At 35.6% G+C, this 18,387-nt stretch overlaps 1 protein-coding gene across 3 annotated transcripts in view; it reads left to right on the forward strand.

The window, feature by feature from the left end:
• AEBP2 (AE binding protein 2) overlaps positions 1-18,387 on the forward strand; it is a 53,521-nt gene that overhangs the window by 21,102 nt on the left and 14,032 nt on the right. For all 3 annotated transcript variants that reach the window (XM_072874493.1, XM_072874477.1, XM_072874486.1), the window contains exons 3-5: positions 2,074-2,181; positions 10,740-10,926; positions 16,825-16,949. In XM_072874493.1, coding sequence (XP_072730594.1) covers positions 2,074-2,181; positions 10,740-10,926; positions 16,825-16,949 — 420 coding nt within the window. The remainder of the gene's footprint in view (positions 1-2,073; positions 2,182-10,739; positions 10,927-16,824; positions 16,950-18,387) is intronic.

Below are 18,387 nucleotides of genomic sequence, written 5' to 3' on the forward strand. Positions count from 1 at the left end.
AGGAGATAATTTCTGTGGTTCGCTTCATAGGTTTATAAAAGTGTTATATGAATCCTGGATGAAACACTGAAATGGATGAGGTATATTGGTATCCTGTGGGCTTTCACATAACTGCATCTCTGGGGATCTTTGTTATCCCATCCATGACCCCTTTTCATTTCTTAAAAAGGGACAGGAAGATTTTATAGGGTTGTGGGGTTTTTTTGTGGGTTTTTTTTGTTTGGTTTTTTTTTTTTTTGTATTGTATTTCTGTTCACTTACATTCCATGTGACATGATTTGTGGATGTTTTTATTTAGAAAATGTAAGACTGTATTTGTCTTTCTGAAAGAAGAGCTTGTTGGAAGCACCAGGTGTCTAATAACTGTTGGATTCAGTTCACACTTTTTATCCCTCCATTGGAGTTGGTTTATTTTTTGAAAATCTCTTTGACTTGATGCTATGCAAGGGGACTGACCCTGGCTGTTTTGTTTCAAGGATTTGTCTGCCACCTGCTGGCGAGGTGTTTAACTGGTGTTAGAAGTTATATTCTTTTGGTTTTGATTGGATTTCAGATATTACCCAACTACAATGACTATAAATCTGAAGAAAAGTGGGAGTAGTAACTGCTTATTGAGAACTTAAAAGCAATATGATAAGCATCCTTTTATGGTAAAATGTGTATTTTCAAGCTAATACTGAGATAATAGCTCCAGAACAAACCAGATAGATCCATGAAGAGCCTTTTATCTCCCCAAAATTTTTTTCAGAAATATTTTGGATTCAGCCTTTTGACAAGGGTTCCCAAGAAGCCTTGCCAGGACTTCTGGTGGGTTGTTGTAAAACCAAGTGCTTGTTTTTTGGAGGGATTGCATTTCTACAATCTGTGACTTCATAGTAGTACTCCTTTGCTGAGTGCCCTGCAGTCTGCAGTTGCTGATGAAAATATTGGGACAGTTACAGAGCTGTTGCAGAGCCAGGAGTCTCAAAAATTCCAATTCTGTGGCTTCAGGGGGATCTCAAAACTGAGGAGCAGCAGACCTCAAAGGTGTAGGGGGTTGGGCCTTATGTATCAGTAGATCTGGATCAGTCATATAGTCATGCACGGTTTTCCAGCTTTGTATGAGTAAGCTGGCTTATCTATATATTATACAGCAAGTACATAGCACTCCTGTGGCTGCTTTTTTGTTTTGAAAATACAGTCTTTTGAAGATTGAGTTTTTTAATCTCCAAAAGAGAACAAGAAACTAAAATCCAATTAGTTTCCTGCAGTTCTGAAAACCTGTATTATGGACAATGCTATTCCTGGGGACTGTATTTTGCCGCTATACACATCAGGGCTATACCTCCCTTCACACACAGACCTGTTGAGGAAATTCTAATGAAAGGCAAGTTCGTTGAGCTTTTTTATTCTCTCAGTTATAGATAGACACAATGAGAGGAGAGAGAAAAGCAGCATGAGCAAGTTCTACTCCCCTTAATGCACTATTGTGCATGTGACTGATCTTTACACTGGAATCACAAAACACCCATAGGCTTTGAATCCTGGGAGAAATTGGAACTTTCTTCATCAGGAATTGAGTATAAGGCCCTAACTAGAGGTATCCAGTATTCCATAATATAAAACTCTGGTGTCTAAACAACTATATTGTAATGAAGAGTTTTTACTTTTTCACACTCAAAGAATAAAATTATTACTTGCTTATGAAAGTAAATGATTTTATTTCTATATCTGCTATCCAGAAAATGTAAATTTGTCATTGGAAAATGTTCTGTCCTAATAGCTGGTGGATACAGATATTGAGTGCAAACACAAACTCTTTACAGTGGATGCTGTGGCTCTTGATTGTGTTTATCTGCTGGAGCATCTGGGTTTTGATATTTTATTCCAGTGACCTCCTTTTTTGAATACTTGCAGTTGTAATTATTTTTTCCTTGGTGAGATAAAAGAAGTGTGTTGCAAAATAAATGGTTATTGTTCAAAATTATTTGAAGTACTTCGTATTGTGAAAACAGGCTTCTTTGCTAATCTGCCTTTTTTTTTTTTACCGTTTTCTTTGACTTGCGTAAACTTACCACATTTTTACTCTATTAGGTGTTTGTTTGCTTGTGGAAAGGTTGCAAAGTATATAATACACCTTCAACAAGTCAAAGTTGGTTGCAGAGGCATATGCTGACACACAGTGGGGACAAACCTTTCAAGGTAAGGTTCACTGTAAGATATATCATTCCTTATTTTACGAGTGATCATATTTATTTTTCCTGATACATTATATTTAATTGAAAAATGCCATCACAGGAGGACTTCTTAAAAAGTATCCAGTGAGCTGAGCCTTCATCTTTACAATAATTTTGCCCAAAGGTCCTGTTCTGTTATGAAAACAGGTGAAGATACAATTATTGCTGCTCTATCGCTGTTTCTTTTAATCTATAAATGGTAGGGGAGTCTAAAACTAAATAGTGCTGAAGTTCAATTTTTTTTGTGCATTTTCCAGTTGAGCTGCTTACGCTGTAACAGTGAGATATTTTGCCTCATGCTTTACACTTCCACATTAAACTTTGGATCATGCCTGATGGTGCACATTCTGTGCTCGAATAAGAGCTGGTTTTGTTAACAAAATTCATTTGAAACACAGTCAGTGACTATTTATGGTTAACCTCTCTGAGAATAATAAGCAAGTCAGGAATGCAGGACCATTGAGCTGACTGTATTTCCTGCATGGTATTTTCTAACTTTCTCTTTCTTTCTCCCCCTAATCTGTACCTGCAATTCTAGGTATAGTAGTGTTTATCATTCCCATATCCACCAATCCGTTATTAATGAGTTGCTTCATCCTCTTATGGATACAGTTGGGGCAGTTCATAGCTGTCAGTCCTGGATCACTTGATGGTAAGTCCCACCCACACTACTTCAGATTGAAGTTCTCCTTCCATGTAGGATATGAAAATGAATCAGGGTTTTTTATTAAGTTTAGGTAGCACTTTATGCCTTCCTCTCCCTCACCCCCAACCCCACCAAGTTTTAGTCACTGTGTCTCCACTTTCCTCTCCTCTCTTTCTTCTCAGATAATATCTTCTGCTTTTTTTTTTAATTTTAAGGCGGTTTTATTACTAAAAAGTACTTTTCTGTTACAGTGATGTCTTCCAGAAGTTTCTTCTCCTGCACAGCTTATAACAATAGTTGTGACAGAAAACAAAACTAAACTCAAAACCTAGAGAGTATAAGAATAGTGTGTTGCAGGTGAAGAAGTTTTTTAATAAAGGTTAGACTTTTTTTCCATACTGAACTGTGTAGTTTAGTCTGAAAATTCCTGACAGAGAGTGAATAACAACAGGAAACTTCTCTTGAGGTTATCATACCCTTTGTTCACATACCCTATGCCTCATGGAAGCATAGCATAAGGATCATAGATCCCTGAAAGTTTCAGAGGTGATTGTTCCAGCAGCTGATCTAATCTTAAATGTTAATCCCTGAATAAAACAAAACAAACAAACGCAATGCCCCCCCCAACCCAAAACAGTTATCAGAGGAAACTTGTACTTTCGGTCTTCTCATTTTGGAATTAAATATTTTATATACCTTAAAGTATAATGGCAAGCTTTGGTCTTGAAGGAAAGTCTTTCAGTAGGGTAATCTGTATACTTATTTGGTCTAGATCAAAGAAACTCAATTTCAGAGACATTGGGTTTAAAAGAGGTGGGCATAGCTCAGAAATAACAGTAGTACTTTTGAGTCTGTCAGAGTTACCTAGCAAAGTCAGTAAAAGTTGGTATCCCAGTTTTTTGGCTAGGCTGGTTACAGCTAGAGCCCTAAAATTTAAAACAATTCGTTCTGATAATAATCATCTCTTGTTAAATATGCGTTGTTTAACCAGCTGATTTTTTTGTACTTTCTGGTCATACTAAGGGATAGAACAAAACACAGGCTTAGGATTGCAGTAGTTAATCATCATGGCTCAATGTGTGTCACTTCAGCATTTTTTTCCTACTGTTGTCTTCAGTCCCTCTGTTTGTGTTTTATCTCTGTATTTCTCAATCTGTTCCTGGGGGCTTTGAATGGAGGATAATTGTTGTCTGAGTAGAATTTTGTAACATCTTTTGTTCCCCTGTCATTTATGCTGAATATAGGCTTCAGGGCTCACATGAGGTAGCCAAGTATGTAAGTGTCTGTGATAGCAACCTATTAATTAACTAGCCCCCTTTCCTCGCTTCTTTTCTTTTACAAGCTTTTGAAATGTATTGTGATACAAAAACACTTAAAGTGTTGGATATTAGTCTTGATTGGTCCAAGAACAGCCATTACTAATTGTTTTATGGCAGTCCTTCAAAAATGGAGCAAATGTTTCCATTTGCATTTAGCTGTTCTTATAAATCTTAATTGCTCACCTTTTAGGAAAAGCAAAATTTTTTAAAGTCAGCGTTGGATTAAGGACCTCTTGTTCTTGGTGATTACTACAGACAAAATATCTCCCAAAACCTAAATTACAAATGAAATATCTGTTGCCTCAGGAGAATACACTTGAGTTCTAGCATAAAAGAAGGATTCTCTCATTTTAGAGAAATTGCTGAAAATACCTAGTTATTCAGTGTTTTATTTAAAAAAAAAAGTCAGGATTTTTGAGGAAAGCCGTACAAGGCAGTAATGAAAATAATATAGCTGTATGCTGTTGTCTGAAGAACTGCTGTTCAGGATGTTTTTAAGAAAAGCAAAGAATGTTAGCTAGGAAAGTGGCAGTTAAAAGCATGGAAAATTTACTTTTGTAAAGGTAATAGAACGCTATAATTGTTTAATGAACAGAGGAGAGTAATAAATATATGGCAGGTTGCTATATTCCTATACTTCTAGTCAAAGTAAGAGACAGAAGTATTTTCTTAAATTGAAAGGCGGTTGGGAACTGTCTCAGGCATAGAGCTCTCCTTTGCATTAGAACTACTCTGTTGAAGGGTATGTCCCTGTCCTGTCACCCTTTTGCTTGCAACTGGACTCATTTTAAGTAGTTGCCCATTCTGGGTTTAATTTTCTATTTTTGTGATGCACGTGGTGTTGTCCTTTGACTAAAAGCTGTATCTGGCTGTAAATGAGCTGCTGTGCTTTCATATTAAAAGGTCTTTGTGGGTTTACCTGCCCTTTCCATGCATTCATATAAACTATGTGACTGTGTAGTTCATTTGTCACAGAAATGAATCCACTTCTGAATTACAAAGGCAAAATGTTTCATATTTTCATAAGTTTCTGCTTTTTTTCTGTTTATGTGGTTTAGTGTGTCCCCCTCAGCATTAATATTGCAATACCTCTGTCACAGAAAAGGTAAATTTCCTTATGAATACCTATTTTTGAGACCTTTGTTATGCTAGCTCTGTTTTTATATGGGGCAATTTCCTGGTAGTGTATGTCCAGCTCATAAGGAGGAGATATTTTTTATCTGAGTCATCTGCTGAACTAAGGAAAAAAAAAGAAAGATACCCTAGATCTTTGGGCAGAATTTAGGACCTCAGTTCCCATTTAGTCATCAGATTGCTTTTCTGTTTATTTCCTCCCTTTTTTTTCCTAAGTTTTTAATACTGATGGCCTTGGGTTTCATGTGGAACACATGGATGGAGGTTTTTTTTTGCTTGTTTTCTTGAGGCCATCATCACTAAGTCTCGTTATTGATAAAGGGTGCCCTGTCTTTTCCTAGGGCACCCACCAATCCCTCCACCGAAGAAAAAGTGTCTATTAAATGAGACATAGTTACCATTCATTGCAGCTAGTTCTCAGTCTGTAATCAAATATTTCTGCAAAGCAGCATGCTTTTCCAATCCTACTTTTAGTAAGCACCATTTCCTAGATTTGTTTTTCCTGTCAAGAGGGACAAACTAACTAGTCTTCCAGAACATGTTTCTGGTTGAGAACTTGCTGGCCTTCTTTGGCCCACTGTTAGGTATTTTTGAAGTTACGCTGCTGCTCTTAATACCTGATAATACCTGAAGTTCATTGCTCTTGTGCTGCTGGAAGTTTTCTCTTTGCTTATTGCAGTCTGATTCTAGCCATCCTTTTCTTTTTGGTCATTGTAGACATTGATTTAATATCGGTATTCTCAGAGCATATAATTGTTTCTCTGAAGACATTTTGCATGTTCGTGTTTGCGTATGATTTTACATCCAGAGTTGAGAGAGAAAAAACTAAACATTATTCTTTTTTAGTTCTGTTATTGCATAATTTTTGCAGCTTTTTAGAAACTGGTGAAATGTTGTGGAGTATCATCAACATGTAGTGGTGGTTCTGTTGAAGGTTGAGCAACTTAAAAACTTTCAGGCTTTCAGAACATATAGACAGGTGGATCTAGAGGAATAATCTGCTGAGTTAGAAAACTGATGCCGGTAACTGTCTTTGGCAAGCTGAGAGAATTTCTTCATTCACTTTATCTCTTGTCCTAAACTTGGCTGTTACAAATAATAAGTATTTGAATAGTTAATGTGCTGTGACAACCTGCATTTTCCAGCATGGTTTCTGGTGCTCAAATTAATCTAAGTACTACTCGCCATGCCTTGTTGCTGTACAAGGTGTTGAAAGTTACTTGAAGATATATCAAGTGAACTCTTAAAATGTAGTCTAGGTGACCAAATAAAAGATGTTAGGCACAATGAAAGGACAAATGGTAGAGTGAGCACAAAACAGTGGGAGATTTTATGCAAAATAATTGCATATAGCATCTTTCTGTAAAGACTGCATGTGGGTATGCTATCAACTGCTTTCACATACTGATTCCAGTGGGTATGCTCTTCATGTTTAAGATCAGTAATGAAAGATTTGCTCATGCGGGGTAAATGCTTTCAATAACAACGGATAACAGTACACAGGTTCATTGGAGGCTTTCATCCTTTGTTTAAAAGGGGGGAAGAAAGTAATAATAAAAATGAAATTTGGTGCTCATTCTACTACCTGTAACTTCCAGAATTCATTAGGAGGTGACTGCATTTGGTATGACTCTCAGTAGAGTAACGCTTGCTGAAATTTAGAAAACACAGCCAAGCAGCTTCAGTCCTCATTCGGAATTCATGTCTGTTACTCTCTTGGCAGAATATCTTGTATCCATTAGAGCATTGCAGAGGCAGATAGAAAATGTAAAGGCGTTCTGCCTGAACACTTAGATGATGAGACAATAAGGAGTTTATCCAGATGTCTAAAATATTACTGTTAGATTTACTGGAAAAATTACACATTGAATATTCTAAAAAGGAGATTTGGTTATTTTGAATTTAATAGGAAAAAAAAACCAAACCCTGTATTGCTAGATATTTTTATCCTGTTTGTTAAAGTCACTGCTCATTACTGGCCATTGATAATGGTGGGTATGGGTACACTGGAGAAATTAAACTTACTACGTGTTGACTTATTTTCTCTTGAAGTAACATATCCACCAATCCGGACCCAATCTATCATATTTAAAATTGAATGCAAAATTTTGAAATTTAGGTTTTGGGGGAAAAATGAAGAGATTGGTTTAAAGTTGTGCATAATAGTTGAGTTTGATTTATTAGAAGCCCTCTAGATCTGTATAATTATCTGGTGGGAAGCTGATTTGGTGTGACTTACCGTCCAGAGATCCTGAAGTGACAGCCTGAACTGCTCCTTTATCTTTGGAGAGAAGAGACTTTACCCATTAGTAACGGATTGCTGGATATATTATTTTAGAGAAAAAAAAGAAAAAAACAGGTAAGATTTTTCTCCTCTTCTACTATTTCCTGTCTACTACAAAGGCATTCTGTGTCATCTTTGATATATCAGCTGTTGATTATTTGATGACATGATCAGGTAGTCTCAAGCTACACAATATCTGAATGTAATGATGTCTGCAAGTATTTCATACTGTGGCTGCAGGCTATAAATAGGCTTTCTGGAAAAAGATAATTTCTAGTTGCAAGTTGCATATATTGAAGGCTTAAGGATGCTGGCTTGGGGCTTTTGAAAGTAAAACTTGGGTGGAGGAAGAAAAGTGGTAACTTCTGTAGATAATATGTATAGAATATATGTGATTTGTTTTCTTTGTACATGACTAGACAAAAGTCAAGTTATGATATTGTGAGTCAAACTGCAGTTTGTCATAAAATAATGTTTCCCATCTGACAAGAAATACAATTGGGTCTTATGAACTTGTGTTTTAAAAAGTTTTAGAAATGTGCCTGACACAAAGTTTGTGTTGTTTTCAGAAGGTATTGCCTTTTGATACTATACTTTAATAAACTTGGAATATGGTAATGCATGCACCGTACCAAGACTTTAGGTTATTTTTGACCTCTAGCAGGCATTGGCAAGACTGAAATTTTAGTTTCTTGGTGTGATTTGAACTTCAGGGTATGGGAGGTTTTTTGCACTCCTGCTGCCGGCCCCCCCCCCCCCCCCCCCCCCGGTGTTTGTAGGATCAGAAGGAGCTAGAAGGTGAAGTCAGGAGCACCTTAATGAAAGTTAAACCTAAGTTTAGATTTAGTTGCTTAGTTTAGTTTCATGAAACTGCTTTTATGGGCGAGACAGCTATTTCAAGGACTTAAAACTGGAGGATGAAGAATTATTTGAACTAATGCATGCATGTATTTTACCTGTATCTGTTGATTGTGAGTTTGATCATCTTTAATACAAACTAAGTGGGTCAGGTTGGATGGGGCTTTGAGGAACCTAATCTAGTAGAAGATATCCCTATACACGGTGTGGGGGTTGGAACTGGATGGTTTTTAAAGGTCCCTTCCAACTGAAACCATTCCATGATTCTGTAAGTGTAAATTTTAATCTTCAGTATTAATTCAAAGTAATAAATATTACACTGAGGTTACCGTAGTGTAAATGAGATCAGGATCTTGAGTGTTTTGAATTTCATAGATGTGCTGGGATTTCTTACATTGTAAGTCACTACAATATAAGTATACAATATTGCTATTGTTTGAACATGGGAAACCATAGGGCAAGGTAAAAAAAAGCTGTAGGTAGGTTTTTGGTAAAAATCTTCACTGTTCTTAAGATACTTATTACTGGGGGAGACAGGAGGAACAAATACAGTGTGAAGGATCCTAAAGCTTTTTGTCAGGGAATTTTATGTTTGTAGTTAGCTCAGTGTTTGTAGTTAGCTCAATACTTGGAGGAAGTTAGGGAAAGCTTTCTAAGTTTGTTTGGTTTTTGTTTGTTTTTTTTCCCCCCCTAAAAAACCCAAACACAACAGGCAAATAAAAATGTGAAAAATGTCCTCCTATTTTTTGTCTTTTACTGTCTTGAAATATATATACACGCGTATTTTTAGTTCTATAGCAAGTATTAAGTCCTTGGGGATAACACAGGTTTTTCTCTTCATGGATGCTCTATTGTTTTATGATGATCATGGAAAACCATTTGGTAGGTCTGAGGCAGAAACAGACTTTTCAATTCTGCAGCCACATTTGGAATACAACATAGATGGGTTTTAGGGACAAAACATGCTGAGTGGTGTTCTACTGCTGTTTTCTTGTCTTTCAGTCAAATGTGCAGGCTTGGGGCAGATTAGCATAAGAGCTTGCAAATTCATCCTTAGTCTTCAGAGAAAACTTAGGGCTATGTACATAGTTACAGCATTAATTATTCCCAAACTCCTGTTGGCGATGCCTGGTCAGTTTGCTGTGAAGGGAAGTGCTAGAGAAGAGAGGTACAGATGAAAGAGCTGAGAAAGAGGGGGAGGAGCAGAACAGATGTGGAAGGAGGAGAACTTTCCAATGGTTTAGAGTGGTTTCTTGCTGCTGCCTGATCAACTCATTTGCCCTACTACTATTCTCTGGATCAGAAGAAAAATTGATCACGTGGATACACAATTCATTGCAACCAATGATGGAATGCATCTCTTAAAATCACTTTTCTATTACTCTTCTAAGGTCAGAGCGCAAGAAAGAAGGTTTGTGCCTTCCTCCCCAACAGTATAATTTAAATACTCATTTTGCAAATGAAATAATTGTAAATATAAACCACATATTTATAAAAATACCGATAATTATTGTAGCCAGTACTAGCTTAGTTGCATGTATCTTGTGATTTCTGTGTTTCTGCTTATTTATTGTTGGACCTTTTCTTATTTTTCTGTTTAAGAAAGAGAGGGCATTTTCTTTAAATAAGAACTTTCTTAGATACTTCTGAAGTAATAGTAGCATCCCAAAACAAATGTATAATACTTAATACAACTTTCAAGTTACTGAATTTTAGGCAGAACTGTAAGATAACTATTTATTGACTTTGTATAGCACTTACAAAAAGAGTTAAGCTGTTTCAAATTTAATATGGGTAAGGATGTATATTTTTACTTCTGCCTTGTCACAAGAAAGGAGGATGTTGGAGAACGTTACTGTTATCAAATGCAGAAGATTGGAGAGCTGTTGAGAAATACAGAATAACAGTGCAGTATTTTGAAAGACAAGGGGTTGTTGGTCTGTAAAGGGGAAAGTTCTTCAGAAGTATTTATCTTCTGTGGGAAGAGTTTCAGTGCATTGTTTGAGATTAGGTTTATGCTACACAATATTATAGAGTATAATATAGCATAGAAAAAGATGATTATACCATGGAATAATTATTGAGAGTTATAAAGTTCAGATAGACATTTATTTCAGATTATGTTTCTCTTTCTTCTTAAGAATTGCATGGTCATTAAGAATTTGTCTTCCTTTTAGTGTGTTGGAGGTTGAGCCAGAAAAGTCAAACTGAAAGATCGATCAAACTCTTGTGAATGAGTGCCATGTAGCACGCTGATACAGTTCTGTTTTTTTTATCATTAGTGTGTAGTTGGTGGGTGCAATGCCAGCTTTGCATCTCAGGGAGGACTTGCCCGTCATGTGCCCACACACTTCAGCCAGCAGAACTCTTCAAAAGTTGCCAGCCAGCCAAAGGCCAAAGAGGAATCTCCATCTAAAGCTGGAATGAATAAAAGAAGAAAGTTAAAGAACAAGAGACGACGATCATTACGTAAGTATTTCCAGAAGCAGAAGTTCTTGAAAGCTTGTCTTAAATAGGAAGTTTCTCTTCAATGTGGATGTTTCTCTGCAGATGTGGGTCTGGTAGGGTTGGTGATCTTTAGCATTAGAGTGTTGGCATCCCTTCTCATGGGGGTAAAACAATTCCAGATTCTGTTTGTGTTCCTTTTTAGGGTAAAGGATCTATGTGTTCAGCAGAAAAGATCAGTTTTCTGTGAGCAACAGTTTGAGTTTACAATTTAAAGATGCTTTTCATTTTAGAGTTACCTTTTGTTTACTGACTATATTACTGTTGGAAAATGTTCTGTTTAGTGATGATGAGATCTGAAGTTCAGTACTGCAAACAGAGATTGCAGATTCATATAAATTAGAGATAAAGGCATATTATATAAGCTCTCTTTTGAGCACAACATTTCATTAGCTTAATGACAGTTTTATGAGCATAACCAAGATCTAATTTTGGGCAGATTTGACTTACTATGTTTTTTAATCTTTCTCCACAGAGTTGATGTTCGTTAAATTTATATGAACCAGTGTGCTGAGAAGTGTGATTTATCATTAAAGTGAGAATTATTTCCTCTAGCAAGTAGTAATCACTTACCCAGTACCTTTTCTAGTCCATTTTGATCCAGTTGTTTGATTCCTGAGTTATCCTAGCATCAGACTAATAACCATGTCAAATTTATTTAGAGATGCTAATGTACAGAAATGGTTAGGAAAGACTAGGCGATTGTTACAAAATTTAACTTTGTTTTATAATTGCTTTGGATGCAAATCTCCAGTACTGAACTGATTATTTACTGATTTTAAACTGTTACTGTGACAGTTGCATTTTAGAGTAGACATGTAAAAACCCATTTAGATTTTTTCCTGCCAGTATGTCAACAGCTGAAGAAAAAACTTCCATTAATTTTTACCTTACAGTGGTAAGGTTGTAAAGTCAACCTTACAGTGTTGGAGAGAAGCGCAAGATACCTTTTTTTATGAACGACTGGACCTGTTATATCTCATACTGCCCACAGAAGTGGAGCTCTGTTCATAAGCAGGCAATTATTTCAGTCCTGACTGGCAGTAGGATATTAGTGATGGTGTGCCGGAGAACTTGTGTTACTTCGCTGGGTCAGGAATTGTAGTCTTGTTTTTCTGGAACTCTTCTGTGGCAGAACACTTTGCTGTATTGATCTTTCTGTTCCTGTGAAGAAATACAGTTATCAGTTATTCAAATGGTACTGCAACAATGAATGCACGTACTAGTGCTCTTAAGTGATTAGTCTATATCACGATTGTGATTATTCTGATCTTAATACCTCACCTGTGTTTTAAGCAACTGAAATTTATGAAGCAGTGGTCATGTTTCTGCCTTGAGCGCAAAGAAGTCTGTCCTGGAAAGTTACAGTATCACCTAGAACTCTGAAAAGTGTATTTCCTCTGTATGTCTTCCACACTGTGTGGCAACTATGCAGTTCAATGCTAGAAGAGCCACTGTTAACTTTAGTTATGGTGATTTTTTTCTTTTGCTCTTTTTTTTTTTTTAAATGCTCGGGTATTTTTAAAATATATGAGAGCAAATCATATCATTAAACACATCTTGAAAGTGTAAACTTGAAGAATTCCTCTAATTTTGACACTGATTCAACGTTCAAACAAGGTGGAAAGCTATTTTTGTTCTTTTCAGAATTTGACTTTCAAAGAGCTTTCCCTTTCACTCTAGCGATCTATGTAAATGAGAAAGTTCAGGAAGGGAAGGCTGATCAATGAAGGGTTATGTGGTCACTTTTCAGTATCCTTTTAGTTCATCTTAGATGTAATGAAAGAGACACTTACTTGAAATAGTTGCAGGTTCCTAGAGGATTACCTTGATTTGTTGACTGTGTTACTCAAAACATAGATGTCTAAGACTTGCCACTTCAAAATTTTCACTTTCAGAGACTCCTGAGTTGCATCTTGGCTTGCTTCTCCATATTGATTTTGTTAGGTGGCTGATTTAATGCATCTTAATTCAGTTTTCCCCCCAGTATATGCAGAAGTAGTTTTTCAGGTTGGCATTTAATTAGTAATTGATGAACATTATTGACTTACAAGTTTCAAATCAGAGCTTCATAGTTAAAACTTCAAATTTGGTGCTAAGGTATTCTAGTAGTAACAAGAATTTACTGCAGAAGTCTTGAATGAATCTATGGCAAAAAATGTAAGCAGTAAATATTATGGGTATGTTAAAAGACCAAACTGTAGTACTTCAATGGTCTGCTGTCTTGATCAAGTGTTGAGCAGGAAGAAAAGTGACAGCTGCTTGAGCAACTTTTTATCTTCCTGCCTCTTGAGACAAATGCAATGCTGGCTGTAGAGTTTTGCCTTAAGGCAAAAATAATCTCCAACTGAGTTGGGAACTGACTACTGTAATGTATTTCTCCAGAGGGTACATGACCCAGAAATGTATCCAAAGTTGATGGCATTGTCTGAAAATGCTAAGTAGTGGTAGCTTTTCTTTAAAACTTTGTGTGGATTATTGTTAATTAGGTGAACTTGACAAAGGGCTGATAGAATTTTGCTTGTCTGTTTCTTAGCTTAGTTTTAGTTAAAGAATGAAGTGTGCAAGTTTGTATTTTTTTTGTCTTTATAAGAAGAAGGGGGCGGGGGGGGAGGCAAGGACCCTTATCTAAGAAGCCAAAGTAATGAAATAACAGCATTAAGTATTTTCAGTCTAGAGTATATAAAGCTAGGAACATAGATTTATATTTAGATATTTTAAAAGTGTCCACAAGGAGAGGTATGGAACATATGTACCAGGTTCTCTGCAAGTTGGGTTATAAGAAGGTATGACAAATGGGTGTAAAGCAAGATGCTATTTGATAGTGTACAGTCTGTTTAAATCACTCAGTCATTTAATGAAAAAATTAGTAAAAAATGTTGTCAACATGTTCTTTATACGTCTTCATGGTTTGATTAGACCCTGGCTTTTTTTGCAAGGTGTAAGTGGTTTACTAAATATTTATTGGCAATTGATTGCTAATACATGCTGCTATTGAAGCATCCTTGTGAATAAATTCTTCACAGTTTAAATACAGCAGATCAATACATTTGCTTCCTCTATATAGACCTGTGTTTTATATCTGAAGGTTAACACCCTTAGATTAGAGACATTAATGCATAAATAGAAAAGGAGACTTTACTGTGGCTTTATATGTGACAAGAACATGATCTTCTAACTTGGACTATAAAAACAATTCCTACTGTTACTTGATTTTCTTTTTTTCTTTCTTAACATCTTGCCGTTCTCAAACTGTTTTGCATTTCTTTTTTCCTGTCTGTAAACAGTACGTGTTCTTTTAAGTTTGGAAATTAGTAATTTTATGATGAAAGCATGTTTTACTATAGACGCCCTTATAGCTGGTTACATTAGTGGTGCTATAGAGACAGTCTGATTTGTCATATAAATTCTGATGTTGCAAAATAATTCAGGATTACAGTCAGTAGCTTGCTTTCTCTTCTGCATAGCCTTAAACACATTCACTGCTCCATGTAGTCTGTCATTTAGAGGTATAGATACCAAACATACTGAAAAGTGTGTATCTCTAAAATAGGTCATAGTATTGCTATTCTGAAGCTGCCTCAAAGAATTTTGCAGAAGGTAAGATTATATTTACAGTATTGTCACTTGCTTTTCCAATAGCAAAGATGACGCTATAGTTATTAACAAACATGATAATTGAGTTCGCTGGAGAAATGTAAGCAAGATAAGGAAACTTACTGTTCATGGAATTTACAGTAAGAATGTTAGTTACCTAAGACTTGGAATTTCATTTAGTAGGCTACTGGTATGAAGACTTTAATTTATTTGACTTAATTGATGTGTACTTGGATTTTGTATTAAGCAGGAAGGGAGACACCTTACTCTGAAAATAAATTTGAGGGAATAGATTTAAGATACATGGAAGATAAAGCATTAACACTCAATAAGGAATAAATAAAACTATTAATATGCCTTTGACAAATTATGCCTTTGACAAATTGTGCCTTTTCTTCTGCATCTGTTGAATGTTATCCAAAGGTAAATCCCAAAGAAATTTGCTGTGTGATACCAAAAGCAAAAATTTGGGGTTATCTTTTCCTTTCCACCCTCCCTTCCTTCCTCCTTCATATTTATTTATAAAATATTTATATCCTTGCATCGCTGACCACCTGCAGCATGAGCTGCAGTTCTACGTTTCCACTTACAGCAAGAAAACATTTCAGTGAGATGATTGCCTAATTGGCAGTATCCAACTGAGATAGAGTAAGGACAGAACATAATGTACAGATGAATGCTTAACAACAGTTAGTCCCAGGAGTGCAGCAAATACTAGTTTTAAGTGGAATTTGTAGTTTGTTTTGAAATAATGGATAGATAATCTTGGTGAAAAGGAATATAGAAGTTGTTTTAAATGAAGACAACAGAACTTTGAATCACTGTTTTTGCAGATTACAGGATAATATATAGTTGATAATGTAATATCAAATCCTATTCTTAGTTTTAATTTCAGTGTATTTATACAGAGGATTACTGCTCTCAGATAAGGCTTAAAAAAATATGAATACTTTCATACTGTATTTGCTCATGTAATTTTACTACTGTGCTATATGGTATATTTTTAAAAATGTGTGAAGTATTTCTAACAGTATGCAAATATGTGCCTAGTAGCAGTTATTTTTTAGTTAAAGTACTTTGTGTGGAATTGATAGACCTTCTTTACGCTCCAAATCAGAATTCAAGAATTTTTTACTGTTGAAGAAACACTTAACTATAAAAGTCCTTTTAGAAAAGGAAAAGGGCTTTATTAGTGCATGCTGGTTTTAGACTACTTGTAAAATATCAGCTGGATGTTAATTGTGCTTACTATAAATTGAAGTGTAGTATGTGATGCAGTTGGTGCTTCTTGGCTAGAAAGTAAGCTGTTTACTAATAATCAAAGAACATGGAGTGACAACTTTTACATAGAAAGAAACATGTCAAGCAGTGTGGAGTTTTTCATGTGACTATTCAACATTATTACTCCTTGGAGATCAAACATTTCTTCACGAGCTAGTATTTTCTGTATGTTCACAATAATTCGTACTTAATTCTTTGCTTTGTGTTCCACTGCAGTAGCAAGCGGTTTTGTTTTCAGTGCCATTGCTGGTCTCTTTGCAGCATCCCAGTATTCACTGGAAATAGCTGGGTTTTTTAGTGATTATAAATTAGATCAGAGCAGACTGTTTTTAATAAAGTTAAGAAATAAAGTATGGGTATAATTCTGCTTTTAAGATGTTGATTGTATGCGCTATCATGTTTTGAAGTACTTTAATACTATTTTTTAAAAAGTCACAGCAGTAATATTGGAACTATTGACTGTGCTGTAAGGGTGACTTGGCCAGTTAGGTTCCCATAAACATCACAACCTAACTAGGCTGGTTTTGCATTAAATTAAATTAGAACTCACATTTATTAATGAGTTCTGTGTTTAGTTTCTTTGAACTGGGACTTCTGTCTCTCTCTCTCTCTCAGAGATGATAGCAATGGATGTTCCCAGAGGTACTCAGTAAAATTAATGAATTCTTAATTTTGAAGATTAAGAAAGAATAGAATTCACTTGAAACTTAAAAAAAATGAGTGAGTGTAATTCAGTTTGTCAAAATAGCTGTTTCATCTACAAGGAGTATGTTTTGACCAAAGTTAAATGGATTGTGCCGCTTTTGGAGTCATTCCTTCCTCTCAGCTAAATTAATGTTTACAACTCTTTGACAAGGTAGTGCTACTGCCATAATGATAAATGATTTGCTAATGACACTTCAGACTTATTTACATGCTTGAATGTGTTTGAATGCTTTCAATGTTCTGAACACTGAGGATCTCTTTTCCTTTTTTTTTTTCTAGCAAGACCTCATGACTTCTTTGATGCGCAAACACTGGATGCTATAAGACATCGAGCCATCTGCTTTAACCTCTCAGCACATATAGAAAGCTTAGGAAAAGGCCACAGCGTTGTATTTCATAGTACTGTAAGTATATATATATATATATATAAAATATATATATACATTCTGCTTGTTTACCTATGTGTCTGAAAAATCTAATACTTCAGAAGATTTCTGCTTTCCTATTACTTCTGTAGGCTTTTAATCAGAAATCAATAATAGTGGGCATTTTACATTGTTGATTTGTCCACTTCTATTAGTAGATTAACTTTTTAAAAGTGGTGTTAGTAGTTGTTGTAGCTCACAAATTGAATAGCTTGCAACATTTCCTGTCTGATACACTTGGGGAAATATCTAACAGCAAGTATGTGTTGCAGAAAAATTTGGTTATATCTTCTAAATAAGAATGCAATTCAGATGGCATTTCCATAGTCATGAGTGGCAGGGCTAATTTATCACAAGGGATATTTTCAGGGTAATTGTATAATTGAATATTTAAAGATGCTGCTCTGAAATTTGTGTTTATTCCTTTTTTTTTTCAGTTTAAAAAATATAATCCTGAATAAATGTATTGTCCCCCTTTTTTTTCTTTTTCTTTTAATAAACTTGCCACCAAAATGTCAGTGAATTGCTAGGAGGAGGCGAGGACCAGGTGGGGAACTGGCCTTTAGTCCTGTTTCCATATCCTATTTTGAAAATTTCACTTTTTTGTGGCTAGGATAGACATCAGTATTAATTTAGAGAAGTTCAAAATGGGGGAAAAAAAAAAGTACTGAATTAAGGTATAGGGATCAGAAGTTCAAAAAGTATATAACCTCAGGTTTTCTTAACCAGATTGGAAAATTTGAACATATAAAAGGTAGAGACTCAGCTGAAGAAAAGAATTAAGAGATGGGACAAAATGAGGGGGGTGCTTTGTAAATTGGCAGATTAGTGCAACATGAACTGCAGTCTGAGGAAGGAATGCTGACTGCTGTGTCTTCAGCTATGGCTTAACCTTAGCACATGATCCAAGCTATTGAACTGTCAGTCTCCTTCCATAAATAAAAGATGATTTTGTATGCATGAAACTTGTTTCATCCTGTTCTACAAGACTGATGACTATTATAAATATGTGGCCTCTATTACAAATTTTTCCCAAATGGTTACTCCTGAACTTTATGTGCATTGAGCACAAGCTGCAAGTGGAGATTTGCAGGTGGCTTAGCTGTTACTGTATTTAAATCTCCTTCTAGTTTTTAAGGCCAACATGGATTTTATAATGCTGTGAGAAAAGCAGATTCTTTTCCAATTCACAGCTTGCTTTAATCTGAAATGTCATCCAGACAGACTACTTAGTTGTGGAAGCTCACCTTTGGCTATTGGAATAATTCATAAGGAGATGGAATTAGAGGGAGGAATGTACTCTAAAACTGCTTTGAATTAACTTGGAGGAAGTGGTGAAAATCCTTTTAGCTTATCCGTGCATGCGTCACTTGAGATGGTAGGGGGTTGATTAGATCTGAAATTGCTTAGACCTCAG

Source organism: Ciconia boyciana, chromosome 1, assembly GCF_034638445.1.
Source record: "Ciconia boyciana chromosome 1, ASM3463844v1, whole genome shotgun sequence".
In the NCBI taxonomy this organism is placed as follows: Eukaryota; Metazoa; Chordata; class Aves; order Ciconiiformes; family Ciconiidae; genus Ciconia; species Ciconia boyciana.